Source organism: Orycteropus afer, unplaced genomic scaffold, assembly GCF_000298275.1.
Source record: "Orycteropus afer afer isolate SDZICR_OR568_19922 unplaced genomic scaffold, OryAfe1.0 scaffold00008, whole genome shotgun sequence".
Lineage (NCBI taxonomy): Eukaryota > Metazoa > Chordata > Mammalia > Tubulidentata > Orycteropodidae > Orycteropus > Orycteropus afer.
The window spans coordinates 24,852,658-24,868,669 of record NW_006921595.1 but is presented as its reverse complement, the minus strand read 5'-3'; the positions used below and the strand labels follow the sequence as shown (position 1 = coordinate 24,868,669).

General features: G+C 36.3%; 1 protein-coding gene across 1 annotated transcript in view; it reads right to left on the bottom strand.

Annotated features, from left to right (window-relative positions):
* DGKB (diacylglycerol kinase beta) overlaps nucleotides 1–16,012 on the bottom strand; it is a 913,416-nt gene that overhangs the window by 629,439 nt on the left and 267,965 nt on the right. Inside the window, exon 14 of the mRNA XM_007946219.1 lies at nucleotides 421–537. Coding sequence (XP_007944410.1) covers nucleotides 421–537 — 117 coding nt within the window. The remainder of the gene's footprint in view (nucleotides 1–420; nucleotides 538–16,012) is intronic.

The window sequence follows — 16,012 nt, the reverse complement described above, 5'->3', positions numbered from 1 at the left end:
TCTGTCCTGGAAGAAGTACATACAGAATGCTCCTTAGAAGTGAGAATGGCCAGACTTTGTCTCACCTACATTGGTCATGTTGTCAGAAGGGACGTTCCCTGGAGAAGGATATCATGTTTACTACATCGGAGAGTCAGCAAAAAAGGAGAAGGCTCTCAATGAGATTGATTGACACAGTAGCTACAACGATAGCCTCAGGTATAGCAAGGATTGTAGTGCTGGCCCAGGATCTGGCAGTGTTTCGTTCTGTTGTGCATAGGGTTGCTAAGAGTTGGAGCTGACTCGATGGCACCTAGCAACAACTGAGCTAATGTGCACATTAACTGTGCTGATAGCTGGACTTATGCTCCTCTGAGGAATTAAAAGTAACTAAATATTAAAGCTATAAAATCTAAATTTAAAAAAAAAAAAAAATTATACCTGCAGGCCTTGCCCATCCACAGTAACAGAGTTGGCTCTTTGCATTTTGTTCCGGTCAGTCATTTTGTTGGGTTGCTGGGAACCACCCTTTTCCTTTTTCACTGTTGCCTGTCTTTCCTATAAGGAAAAAGTAAACCTTTTATAAAAATGTTGACTTGTTTTAGTAACAACTAAAAATTAGTATAAGAGCTTTTCATGACTATAAACTTGGGTCCAACTCCCCAATTTGAAGTTTCTATTGAATAATATGAGTGTTGCCTCTTTCAACCCAGCTCCTTGGCTTATTGTATATGATAGCTCCATAGTCAACATACTGGTTAAAGAAATGATGTGAAATAAAATCTAATTGTATTATCCCTATGTGCCCAATTATGAGTCTTTAAATATTGGGTCCAACATGACGGCACATAACAATAACAAAAATAAAACACAAAGGCCACCTAAAGTTGATTATAAACAGTAATAGATAGTACTAGATTCTAATTTTAAAATTTAATTATTAAGTACAAAAAGAGTATTTATAAATATAGGCAGTACTGAAAATGGATATGAATTGTCTGATTGGAGTGTTAAGCTACTTTTATATCAAGGATGTCATATAACTTAAATTAAAACTCACATTCCAGACCTAATTTCTCCACATTTCATAATGGAAAAAGTCCCTTTAGAAGTTGTTTGCTCCTTGTTCCTATTTCCTCTCCTCTCACTCTTTCTTCAGGAGCTCTGGTGGCGTAGTACCTAAGGCATTTGACTGCTAACCAGAAGGCTGGCAGTTCAAACCACCATATTCTCCTCGGAAGGAAAACTGGGCAGTCTACTTCCATAGACATACTGCCTCGGAAACCCAAGGAGGGGTCACTATGAGTCAAATTGACTAACCAAATCCAGTCATCTTTTATAACCACTACTTCACCAAGTCAGTTTTTATTAAAAACACCAATGATGTCTAATTGCCTCACCTAATTGGCAGTCTCCATTTTTTCAACTTGTCAGTAGCATTTGACAGAACTGGCTTCTTTTTCCCATTCTAACTCTTGTCTCACTTGACTTCCAGCACACTTTTTTCCCTCAGTTCTCCTCTTACCTCACTGTTCCCTCAGTTTCTTGTTGCTTCCTCCTTCAATTTTGCAATCTATAAACCTTAGCTTCTTCCTTGGACCTTTTATCTTACTGTCTACACTCACTCCTTAGGTTATCCCATTCAATTTCAAGTCTTTAAGTTTCTGTTTTATGAGGACTTCTAAATTTATATCCCCAATTCAGACTTGTCCCTTGAGCCTTGACCTATATACACAAACCAATTGGCTATTTCTCCACATAAATGTCTAAAACACATACCAAACCTAAAATATACCAAACTATTTTTTAAAATTTCTGCTTATACCTCTTTAAAATAAATTCTGAACAGGACCATTATTAACCCTTTCCATCATTACCTAGCTCAAACCACCATCATTGTTTTGCTTGGGTTATTACAATCATCACCTAATCAGTATACATCCATCCTGTTCCTTAACAGTCAATTCTCTGTACAACTACTATGGCAATGTAATAAGTGGTTTCCCTTCTATTCAGACAAAAATCCAGTCTTTTCCAAGAGCCACAAAGACCAACAAAATTGGGTGCCATTGTCCTTCTGCTCTCATCTATTATCATACTCATTCTTTTCACTCCATTCCAACTGTACCAGTCTCCTCATTGTTCCTTGATCACAACAACCACACTGTACATCAAGGCTTTTTCAATCATTCTGCGCTCTGCTGGAACACATTCCCCAGTGTATTTGTCAGGCTTGCTCCTCACTTACATCAGGCCCCTGATCAAATGTTAGAGAGGCTTCTCTATTTCCTTTATCATCCTTTTAAAATTCACATTATTATGAAATTCACACTATTATCTGAAATGTTATCTGTTTCATCTGTTTATTGTTGGTCTCCTTCATCTTAATGTAAGCTCATTACTCTACATGCAATCTTAAATCAATGCCTGATTGAAGTCAGTAAAAATGAATGAATCTTAACATTATAATACTGGTTGTTTTTGTTTTTAGTTTTGGTTTTTAAATGCTTGCCATATTATGTTGAGGAGAATTCATACCAAGCCTAGACTCAGTGGGAAAAAAAATATATATATATATATATCCTGACTGATTAGCAATGTCTTTCATGGGTGCTTCAGTGGAGAGTAGATTGACTGCTATATATTTCCTATTATTGATTCAGATATACATTTCCTAGGCCCTATATATATAAGAAGACTTGGTGGCACATTGGTTAAATACTCAGCTGCAAACTGAAATGTTGCTAGTTCAAACCCAACAGTTGATTCACAGAAGATGTGCCAATCTTCTTCTATAAAGGTTTCAGCCTTGGAAATCCTAGACCATCTACTGTGTCTTTTGAGGTCTCTATGAATCAGAATCAACTAGATGTATGCAACGATAGGCTCCGTATTTTCTTTTTAGGGTATAGTTTTAGTTTCTGTTTTTTGAAACGATATTTTTAAGTAGCCCTAAAAGTAAACCTTTTAAAATATATCAAGGGCATGTGGATCAGAGAGATTCTCAGGCCAAAACAAATGTTAATCAGTGTAGTTCATTTTCTCTGCACTTTCGAGATACAAATATACTATGTTTACTTTTGATAAATAATCTTGTTTTATTTTTAATTTTTTTATGGTGATTGGGAACAATAGTCCTATTTTGGATGGGGTTGCCATGAGTTGCAATTGACTGAACAGCTAATGGTTTATTTTACAGTATAGGGAACTGAGAGTCAGAGAAGCTAAGTAATTTGTTCAAGGTCACATAGTAGAAAGCCACAAAGCCAAGATTTTATTTTATTTTTTGGCTGTAGGACTTTTTTTTTTTTTTTTTTTTTTAATTGTGCTTTGGGTACAAATTTACAGAGCGGAATTTGTTTTATATTCAACAGTTTGTGTACATTTGATTTCACAATCTGATAACCATCCCCAACCCTAGCCCACTCTCCTCCCCTCCCTTTCCTGTGACACCCCACCCACCATGCCGTTCTGAACTATGCTCTCCTGTCTGTCCAGGATTCCCTCCATGTGAATGCTGCCGCTCTGGTGCCCCATGGCCGAATGCTCCCAGGGGTGCATCTCCATAGAGTAGGTGGGTGTAACACTCTGAGTTGGGTGTTCTGCATGTAAGTCTCTCTACTGTTGGGCAGAGGGCCAGTCCTTGGGAGTTGCATTAGACTCCATCCGACCAGTAATTCTGGTCATCAGTGTTTTTGAATTTTGCTCCATAGTTTTCCTCTATCCAGGATCTCCAGTTTTTTGGTTTTTCTTTTTTCTGTGTTCCCTCCCCTCCCCTCCCACCCCTGGTAACCAACAAAGAAGTTACCTTTCATACATAAACCTTTCCTTGACTTTTTACAAGAATGAAATAATACTATGTTTGTCCTTCTGTGATTGACTTACTTCACACAGCATAATGTCCTCCAAGTTCATCCACATTACGTGGTGCTTTGCAGGTTCTACATTATTCGTTAGGGTTGCATAGTATTCCATTGTGTATATGTACCACAGTTTGATTATCCCTTCTTCTGTTGATGTACACATAGGTTGTTTCCATCTTTTTGCTATTGTAAATAGTGCTGCGAGGAACATGGGTGTGTATGTATCTGTTCTTGTCCTACCTCTCACTTCTTTAGGATGTATACCTAGTAATGGGATTGCTGGGTCAAATGGTATTTTGAATTACAACTTTTTAAGGAATCACCATATTGTTTTCCACAGTGGTTGTATCATTTTACTGTCCCACCAGCAGTGTATGAGAGTTCCACTCTCTCCACATCCTTGCCAGAATCCACCTTTTTCTGTTTTGTTGAATTTTGCCATTAGTGCTGGCATGAGATGGTATCTCATTGTTGTTTTGATTTGCAACACTCTGATGGCTAATGATCATGAGCATATCTTCAAGTATTTGCTTGCTGCCTGAATATCCTCTTTAGAGGTGTCCTTTCATGTATTCTTCCCATTTTTTAATTGGATTGTTAATCTTTTTGTTGTTGAGGTGTTGGAGTTTTCTATAAATTTTAAAGATAAGTCCCTTGTCAGGTATGTAATTATTGACAAATATGAATTTGTTGTTGTCATTTTGTTATGTGCTTTTTTTGTGGTGTTAATTTCTTTGTTTCATATAATTTTCTGTGCTGAGCTTATTTTATCCATGAATTGTGTTATCACTTCCTTCATTGCTATTGTTTTAGTATTTGCTAAATGTTTGGACTGGCCATCTTTTTTATTTTGATGTGAAGGTTTATCATTTTTCTTTGAGGTTTCTCTGTGATGTATAATTTCTTCCTAAGTTTAGAACAGTCTGTTCTATCTTGACATTGTCTAGACTTTCCTACATTTAGAAGTTCTGTAACTACAGGTTTTTTTTTTTTTTTTCCCTCTTTTTGGTTTGTAGTTGTCCTCATTTGTCAATTGATGTCTCTAGATCTCTGTTTACAATCTTGTAGGCTTATTTACTTTGGATTCTTCTATAACTGGGTTGGTTTATGGATTATGTCATCATGTGTGTTAATGGTCTGTTGCTGTTGGTTGTTGTTGCTTCTCTGACCAAAGGGCTCCCTTAAGCATCTCTTGTAAGGTTGGTCTGATTTTAACAAATTCTCTTAATTTCTGCTTATCTGGAAATGTCCTAATTTCACCATCATATTTGAGGGACAATTTTGCTGGGTATATGATTCTTGATTGGAAATTTTTCTCTTTTAGTGTTTTATATATACCATCTCAATTTCTTCTCACCTGCATGGTTTCTGCTGGGAAATCTGAGCTTAGTCTTATTGGTTGGCCCTTGTAGGTAACTCTTCATTTTTCCCATGCTGGTTTTAGGATTCTTTGTCTTTTGTTTTGGTGAGTTTGATGATGATATGTCTTGGTGATTTTCTTTTGGGGTCTATCCTATTTGGGGTTCATTGGACTTCTTGAATGGATGCATTCTCATCTTTCATCATACCAGGAAAATTCTCTTCCAACATATCTTTGACACTTATTTTTGTGGTTTATTTGTCTCTTCTTGTTCTGAAATTCTGATTACACAAAAGTTATTCCTTTTGATGGTATCCCACATGAATCTTACACTTTCTTCATTTTGTTTTGATCTTCTTTCTGATTGCTCCCTTTCCAAAGAAGTATTGAGTTATTTACCTTCAATTTCACTAATTCTGTCTTCCATTGATTCAATTCTAGTCCTTTGCCCATTCAGTGTGTTATCTATTTCTGAATATTTAATATTAATCTTCTGGATTTTTGTGTGTAGATTTTGTATCATTTCTAATTTTTCACTTATTTTGTCATTTTGTTCTTGTATTGTGTTATTTTTCTAGAGTTTTTTCTGTGTTTTTCTCAATTTTGTCAGTGTTTTCCTTGATCTGTCTCTCATTTTGTTAAGGTACCTAAATATAATTCTTTTGAATTTTTTATCAGGGAATTTCAATGCTGCTTCTTCCTCAGGGATGTGTTTTGGGTCTGTGTCCTAGTTCTTTGTTTCTCCTGCTTTCTCTTGCTTCTTTGTGTGGACTATGATGCTCTGTTGTCTCTGAGGCATTGTGATGTTTTTATATTTATGTTTAGTTGGTGATTGTATGTTGGAGTGATTTGCCCATGATTTTTGTTTTCTTTGTTTTGTTTCTATGTTATCTATGTCAGCAGGGTTCTGTGTTATGCTCCTCTATTCACTAGTTGGCAGCACATATACACTCTCCTTTCCTGTTGTCAGCCTCTCATATGTCCCTGCCATCTTTGGCAAACAGCCTATTTTTAATACCCTAGAATTTCTTTTGTTCAGGTTTTTCACTAGTTGGTGCCTCATCCACCTCTGTATATTTCTTTCAAAGCTCAGGGCTCCAGGATTTCTTTGGTATCTCTGTCAATTGGTTTCTCTTTTCTTTGTTGAAGAGGGTCTCTGGAGCTTGTTTGCCTGTTCTGCCATCTTAACAGAAGTCTCAAAAATACTATGCTTTTTTTCTGTGTTACTGAAAATAGAAGGTGCAATAGGACTCCTCAAATTCAAATTCTTTGGAAAATGATCTATTTTCATAAAAGAATAATTTCTGGCAAAAAAATATTGTGAGCAGTATATCATCTCTGCTGCTTATATATTACATGTCCTTAGAGAACATAGTCTTTGGTAAAATGGAGGTAATAATACTTACTTGCCAGAGTTGTATAAGGTTTAATAGAAAGTATATATATATATATATATATATTTCACATTGTGCCTCTATCATAATACATGCAAAATAATATTATAATTACATATAATATAAAATAGGTGGGGTTTTTTATTTGGCTGTCTATTAATGTTACCATTATGCAAGTGTTTATTATATTTCCAAATGAACATATATTTCACTAGCTACATTAGGGGTCTCTGGTGGTGTAGTGCCTAAGGGACTTGATGTTAACCAGAAAATTGGTGGTTCAAACCCACCAGCCACTCCTTGGAAGGAAGATTGGGTAATCTACTTCTGTAGAGATACCGCCTTGGAAACCCAAGGAGGAGTCACTATGAGTCAGAGACGACTCGACGGCACATACAACAGCAACAACAAGCTATGTAGGGCATAGATTTAAATCAGTAAAATCAATGTTTATATTTGAAAAGGATTAGCTTATGTACGGAGTCTCTGGATGGTGCAATTGATTAACCCTGGACTATTAACACAAACTTTGACAGTTTAAACACACCCTAAGTCAATATGCTTCTGAAAGGTCAAAACTATGAAAACCCCATGAAACAATTCTATTCTGCAAATGTGTGGTCTCCAAGAGTCAAATTGTTGAAAGCTGTAAAACATAATATTGTGGGTGAGTATTAGAAAAATTTATTTCAGGAAGTAAATGAAACACAGTACCAATATTCTGTAAAAATCTACAATGTGAAAAATATATCTTATTACAATTACTCTTTTAAATAAAATTACTTTTATTTAAAATTACTCTTTTATTTTACTACAATTATTCTTTTAAAGTTCAACTGTTATTTAGCCTTCAATTCCTAAAATGCATACATTAGAAGAATTAAATAAAATTTAACTTGCTTAGTCATATTAGAATTATGTATTTATGACCAGATTATTTATATACTTAATTCTGGAAATATTAAGTATCTATGTCTATGTCTAAAAAATAATAGCAATAATCTATTACATGTCAACTTGGCTAGTACTTAGTAGTTTGGTCAAATATATTCTCACCCCTTACTTATCTGTATGATTGGGATCCAAAGACCAGATTTTTATAGGAAAAAAGATATCATGCAGAAATAGAAATGACCACATCATATCACACAATGGAGGATACCGACATCATTATATAACTGCCAAATCACTGAGAAAATTATGGCTGAGCCAAGCTGACATATAACTTTAACCACCAGAGCCAGCGTAACATTGATCTGGTAAATCGGTGTTCATTCCTGCTAGATATACATTAATCTGCAAAATAATCAGAGAGTAGATTTTTTACTATTGTAAATGCAAAATATTAGATAAGGCAATAACTAATTAGTGGGGAGTAAGTGTAGTCTAGATACTATTGTTCAGTAGTAAGAAGTAATTAAATCAATTGGTCTAAGTAAAGCAGATTACCTTGTATAATGTTGAAGAGTTTCACTCAATCAGTTTAAGGCCTTAAGAGCAAAGAGGGAGTTTTCCTTATGATGTATTCTGTCTCCAGAGTATAAATAGATACCTTGCCAGAAGTCCTCCACACTTCTTTTCCTGTTGCTCAACTTACAGACTTTGGGACACAAGATCGCATGTATCTTCAGTATGTTGCCTAACCTACAGATTTTAGACTTTGCATTCCCATAGTTGAGTGAGTTATTTGCTTTAAAAAAAAAAAAAAAAAAGAAAAACTTTCATTCTCTCTGTGTGTATATATCAATCTATATCTTACTAGTTGTGTTCCTCTAGAGAACATAGACTAAGATATAATAACAAGATTTTTCATTTTTTTATTCTTGGCTGTACACTTAAGTTAGGGAAATTCCAATATGGTAAGAACATCCCACAGCCAATCTGTTGCTAGATGTCATTGAGTCAATCCAACTCATAGCTACCTTATCTACAATAAAATGAAACACTACACCATCCTATCCCATCTTCATAATCATTGCTATGCTTGAGTCCACTGTAACCACTGTGCCTGTCAATCTATCTAATTGAGAGTTCCCCTCTTTTTCACTGATTCTCTGCTTTTCCAAGCATTATGTCCTTTCCAGGGACTGGTATTTCCTGATAACATGTCTAAAGTACATGAGACAAAGTCTCATCCTCACTTCTGAGAAGCATTGTGCTCATACTTCCTTCAAAAGAGATTTGTTTGTTCTTCTGACACAGTCCGTGATATATTCAGTATTCTTTGCTAACATCATAATTCAAAGGCACTGATACTTCTTGGTCTTTCCTATTTACTGTCCAGCTTTTGCAAGCATATGAGGCAATTAAACATACTATGGCTTGGTTCATGTGCACCTTAGTTCACAAAGTGGAATCTATGGTGGTTATGTTTTTGTGTCAACTTGGCTAGGCCTGGTTGAGTGGCTGGGCAGCTGGTGGTAGTTATTTCCCATGGTGAGACTGACAGTCAACTCCATGGTGGAATCTACCACAAGCAGATGATTTGCTGCTTTGGGTATGTGGTCTGCTTCCCATATATAAGAAGCAGCTTTGGGAATGGTCTCTAGCTTATGGCATGCTTAGACCCTGCATGTAGCCATGTTGTTCGGCAGCCTGCCACGCTCAGACAACCTTGGGACTTATAATGGGCTTGAATTAATGTCCTACCATGTGGTTTGGTAACTTTGGGTGTGCCATTTTATTTGTTGACCTTGGGCTTGTTAGCTTCTTCAGCCAGTAGCTGTGTGAGTGAAGAAAAGCCTCTAGCTTCAGTGGGCCGAGAGCAAGAAGCAGAGCTGAACTCCACGGTTGAGGGGCTTTCACACAGCCCCTAGAGCCTGGCACTTTGAATTCAGACTTAAAGCCTCCAAACTGTAAGAGAATAAATTCCTGTTTGTTAAGGCCATCCCATTTGTAGTACAGTTTTGTCAGAGTGGCACTAGGTAACCCGAACAGATATCTTTGCTTTTTAACACTTTAAAGAGGTCTTTTGCAGCAGATTTGTCCCATGCAATACTGTGATAGTTAAGGCTGCATGTCAACTTGGCTAGACTGTTGTTTTAAATGGCTTGGCTGCTGGATGTAGTTATTCTCCATGATGAGATAGTAATCACCTGCATGGTGGAATCTGCTGTGAGTAGCTAAAAAGTTTAAAGGGAAATGCCTTCAGGGTGTGTCCTGCTTCCAGTATATACGGAGAAGCTTTGGGAAAGGTCTCTAGTTTTTTGGTACTTTTTGGACCCTGCATTTGGCCAAGTCTTCACCTCCAGTTCCTGGCCTTGAACCAGTGGCTTACCGTGTTGCCTGCTGATCTTGGAATTGTTCCTGGACTTGAACCAGGAGACTCCCATGTTTCCCGCTGATCTAGAATTGTGCCATTTTATCTGTCGATCTTGGGTTCATCAGTCTCAGCAGCCAGCAACTGCTGGAGTTGGAAGAAGCCTCTAGCCCCAGTGAGTCTGGAATAAGAGGCAGAGCTGAAGCCCAAGGTTGAGAGGCCTTCACCCAGCCCCTAGAGCCAGCATTCTGGATTTGGATTTCTAGCCTCCTAAAATGTAAAATGATAAATTCTTACTTGTTAAAGCCATTCATTTGTCATGTTTCTGTTACAGCAGCACTAAAGAACTAAGACAAATGCCTTCTTTGATCTCTTGACTTCCACGGCAGTGATTGTGTTCAAGTAAAATGAAATCTTCAAAAACTTAAGTATTTTCTCCCTTTATCATGATATTGCTTTTTTGGTTCATTTGTGAGGATTTTAGGTTTTTTCTTATGTTCAAGTGTAATCCATACTGTCTTTGATCTTCATCAGTAAGTGTTTCAAATTATCTTCAATTTCACCAAACAAGGTTGCATCATCAGCAAATTGCAGGTTGTTAATGAGTCTTCCTCCAATCCTGATGCTGTATTCTTCCCATAGTCCAGCTTCTCAAATTATTTGCTCAGCATAGAGATTGAATAAGTACGGCGAAACATATAACACTTACATATACCTTTCCTGATTTTAAACCACACAGTATCTCTTCTCTTTTTGAATAACTGTCTAGTGGTCTATGTACAGGTTCTGCATGATCATAATTAATTGTTCTGGAATTCCTATTATTCACAATGTTATCCATAATTTTTTATGATACACACAGACAAATGTCTTTGAACAGTCAATAAAACACAGGTAAAAATCTTTCTGTTGTTCTTTGATTTCAGCCAAGGTTCATTTGACATCAGCAATGATAGCTTTCTTGTCACGACCTCTTCTGACTCAAACTTGAATTTTTGACAATTTTCTGTCAATATACTGCTGCAGCCATTTTGAATTATCTTCAGCAAAATTTTGCTTGCATATGATATGAATCATATTGTTTGATCATTTCCACATTTTGTTGGATCACCTCTCTTTGGAATGAGTACAAATATGGATCTCTTCCAATTGGTTAGCCATGTAGCTCTCACCCAAATTTATTGGCATAGACAAATTAATGCTTCCAGCTCATAACCCACACCATATAAAGGGTTTATCCAGAACCAATAGCAGTTGATTAAATAGGCTGTCTAGGGAGTTATGCCTCTGAGTAAGCTGTAGAGTATACTAAAGGAATGCTTTAAAGTAAGTAGATATTAAAAATAAACATGACTTTTAAAATCCTAAATGGAGTTTTCACTTGATTAGATTCTATTTTTGAAACTTAGAATTATGAGAAAAAAGTATATAGCAAGTCAATAAAATATTTCCTTAATTGATTCATATGTGTATGTGTGTGTAATCTAACACTAATACTGTAAACATTTGTTTAAATACACCTATGTAGTATAGTGCCTAAGGCACTTGACTGCTAACCAGAAGGCTGGAAGTTCAAACCTACCAGCCACTCCTCAGAAGGAAGGTTGGGCAATCTACTTCCATAGTGATAGCACCTTGGAAACCCAAGGAGAGGTCTCTATGAGTTGGGGCCAACTCGATGGCACATAACAACAACAACATGCCAAGTAAACCAAGTGATTTCAGTGTTTGAGGAAAAATGCCTAGAAGAATTTATGGAATTAATCAAAACTGCAAATTTAAACCAGAAAACACATAATCATCAAATTATTCCCAAGACTTTATTGTTATTGTACTCTTTGTTTTTTGTTTACTTTTAACTCATTTAGAAGTTAGCTGAGATGGTCCCTATGTGTTATTTAAGCAGCATAATCTAACAGGAGGGTAGTTGGGAAACTCTTCACTTCTTTCCTTTATGAGAGATCGGGGGAGGGAAACAACTGCATCCTTAAAAAATCTGTTATCCACAAGAATTTGCCTAGCTTATGTATAAGGTTAATTAACTCTAACTAGTAGACCTCTGTTCTATTTAGGAAAATTAATCCCAATACCGAAGCTATTGAAATGCTTCAGGATCAGCCCACCAAACTGATTTTGCATCATTACTCAGAATAAAATTATTCTTTTTTTATAGGGGGCACTGTTCACCACTTCACCTTTGGTCTCTAAGTTTTGGGGCCCTTCAGCACAAAGCACATGACTTTGTGATAATTAAGGCAAATTTCTCTCAGCTAGATAAATTATTCTAGAAATAAAATGACTCAGGAAATTATTGCTTTAATCAATAGAAATTATTAAAACACTGAAAAGAGCTACTGACAGAAAAGCATGAAAGATTATAGAGTATGTAACTACAAAATACAAAATACAGTTATTGATGTTCCATCATTTTCAAATATCAACCATTTGTGTTTGCTATGCAGAGATTTTAAATACAGAATTCAGTGTTTTATGATCTTTACACTCCACAAGTAGCACAAAAGATCTTAACTGGGAAAAATATTGTATTAGAATTCCAAAAGAATAATCACCATAATAAATGGAGAAGAAAAGCCAAAAAAAAAAAAAAAAAAAAATCCACAGAAAACAGAAAGATGAAATAAAAGGAACTCACTTTAAATATGTGTTCTAAAAACAACAAAAAAAAAACCCTTTTTTTATATCATGCTGATTCTCAGAGTTAGAGTATTTGTATATTGCTGAAAACTGCTTTCACAAAAGAGATATAACCACAATGCTTAAGCCTATTTTTATTGACCACTTGAAAACTACAAGCAGCAAGTGATGATTACTTCAAGCACAGGGTTTTCTTCTTTTTGTCCAATCTCAGCATGAGAGAAAGACAGCAGCAAAGCATCTAGATTGGTGCAAAGGCACAAAGGCAGTGATTTGCTACCTACAGCATCCATCACTGTATCCGAGAGCTTCCTTCCTTTGTACCGCCTGCCTTGCTTCAGTGACACTTAGGCCTTTCTGCCACTGGAGCATGGCCACAAGAATTTCACAGGAACTGAGAATTTTAACCCAAGGTAACACATATTGGTAACATAGTATTGAAGATCTCTATAAAGCAGAAGTGTCACAACACTCATTGGGACTTACAAAAGTGAGAAGCTCTAAGAAACCAGTTTTCGGACAGATGCAATGCTGTACCTTTGATTGCTATGGACTTATTGTGAGGTACCCTGGTGGCATAACAGTTAATTGCTCAGCTGCTAAATGAAAGCCTGGTGGCTCAAACTCACCATCCAATCGTCAAAAGATGTGGCAGTTTGCTTCTGTAAACATTTACATCCTTTGAAATCCTAAGGGGGCAGTTCTACTCTGTTACTTAGGGTCACGATGGAAAGGTAAATGGCCATATTTCGTCTGGCATACTTTGGTCATATTGTCAGAAGGGACCATTCCTTGGAGAAGGGTATCATGCTTGGTAAAGTGGAGGGTCAATGGAAAAGGCAAAGGCTGTCAACCAGGTGGATGGACACAGTGGCTGCAATGATGGGCTCAGGTACAGCAAGGATAGTGAGGCTGGCACAGGACCAGGCCGTGTTTCGTTCTGTTGTACTTGGGGTCACTATGAGTTGAAGCCGACTCAATGGCACCTAACAACAACAGACCAGTCAGAATCAACTGCATGACAATGGGTTTTGGCTTTTTTTATTTTTGGAGTTAGTGTGAGATTTGAACAGTGTTATTGGTTTTGGGGAACAAATAACTTTCACAAATGGCAAAGGTTCTAAATTTACTAGGACTCCTTTGAAATTGTAGTTAAATTTATTATTATTGATTAGCAAAGTAGTCTTGATAGTTTTTAAAAACAAAAATGATTATTATAAAGGTAAAATTTCATTTCTTTTAAATTTAGTTAAATAAGTGCATATTTAAAATCAAATGAAACAACAAACAACTTTCAGTCAAAGGAAAAGTAGGGGCTTGGAGGTCAAATCCAAGCTTTGTGTCTAGTTCACTGCATGAATTTGACAAGTCATACACCATCCCTAAGCCACCATTTATTTCACCTATAAAATGAGAAGGTTCACAATTCCAACTCATAGAGAGCCCCATTGGGTTTCCAAGGCAGTAAATCTTTACAAAAGTAGATTGCCCTATCTTCCTTCTGCAGAGCGGCTGGTGGGTTTGAATTGCCAACCTTCTGGTTAGCAGTCAAATGCCTTAGGCACTACAGTACCACCAGAGCTTTTCATAGTTTTTCTTAAAACAAAAATCATTATTATAAAGGGTAAAATTTAATTTACTTTAAATTTAGTTAAATAAGTGCCTACTTAAAATCAAATGAAACAGCAAACAACTTTCAGCAAATGGAGAAGTAGGGGCTTGGAGGTCAAATCCAAGCTTTGTGTTTCATTTGCTGCATAGTTTGACATGTCATATACCATCCCTAAGTCACCATTTATTTCACCTATAAAATGGGAAGTCTCATGTGATGATTAGTTGAGGATATGTAGATAAACTTTCTGCCATAAAATAGGCACTCAGTAAATGGCAGTAATTTTTAAAGTATAAATAAATAAAATAGTTATATTTTCTTATTAGGTAAATTACAGATATGCTGCTTAGGTAGTAGTTGTAGTATATGGTGTGTTTCAGAAAAAAAAAGTATTTGCCTATGTCTACAAAGCCAACAAAATTGGAGGCTATTCATTGCGATAATTTGGGTGAGGCTTTTTGAGAGGAGATGAGGGGGAGATGCTAAGTAGACAAAATGAAGCCTCACTCCTAAAGTACCTGGAAGTGCTAGTAACTCTGTAAACTTGAAGGTACAATGTGCAAAAGAATCAACAAGCTCTGATTTCCACAAATCACACATGACATGCATATTTTCCCCTACAATTTTATACTGGTATAAACTACTTACTAGAGTTGTGCTCAAGAAATCCCGATCAGAAGGAATAAAGTTTAAGAACCAGAAGTTCCATGCCAAAATAATTTAATTTTGGTGACACACTAGTATATAGCAGTTGTGGTTCAAACCCAACAACGATTCCTTGGAAGGAAGTTTGAGCAATCTATTTCCTTAGTGATACTGCCTCGGAAACCCGAGGAAGGGTCGCTATGAGTCGGGTCCGACTCGACGGCACATAACAACAACAACATTATGAAATACATTTTAAATTTTTGTTAAAATAAATGTAATTTTTTTAATGATATATTTTTATCATAATTTATAAAAGGAGATCTTGTTACTAACATCAAATTAATTCCTGCTCCATTGTTTTTGTTGGAGCACTTGGCTGCTAAACAGAAGGTCAGTGGTTTAAACCCACCAGCCGCTCCATGGAAGGAAGATGGGGCAATCTACTTCTGTAAAGATTTACAACCTCAGAAACCAATGGGGGTTGCTATGAGTCAGAATGGACTCAGTGGCAGTGAGTTTGCTTTTTTGTTTTTTTAGTTCCTCTTGTAAACTATACTGACCAACGCCCATGGTAAACTGAAATGCACAAGCCGAGGGAAGTTCTCTTGTATGGTCACAGTAATGTCTACCAGTTGAGCTGACTCCACGTAAGTGACTACTCTGTAGTGCCTGATCTTTTAAAGCCATCTCCACTAATGTGTACTTTAATTATTACCCACACCATTAATTATGAGTGAAGAAAAGGTGTTTCTATGTAAACAACTTGCATGCTTTAGGAAGATATAATGAAGGCAAGGTATAACTAGCATATAAATTGTATACATATATATTATGCAATTTTGATCAAAAGTCCCTAGCAAAGGCTAGTGGTGGTTCAGAACCACTTAGAGGTACCTTGAAAGAAAGGCCTGGAAATCTGCTTCTGAATGATCACAGCCTTGAAAACCCCATAGAGGCAGCTGTATTCCGAAATACTTGGGCTTGCCGTGAGTCTCAGTCAACCCGATGGCAGCTGGTTTGGTTTTTTATTTATATATTGGTCAAACTAGCTTTGGCTATCATTGTGAAAACTTTGGGACTAAATAATTAGGAGTATTTTTACACTGAAATTACTTCAAAGATGTCTTTAAGTTACATTATTTTTTTTTTTTTAGTTTTTTTTTTTTTTTTATTAGGATTTGGGTGAAGATTTACAGAGTAAATTCACTTTTCATACAGCAGTTCACATATACTTTGTCTCAT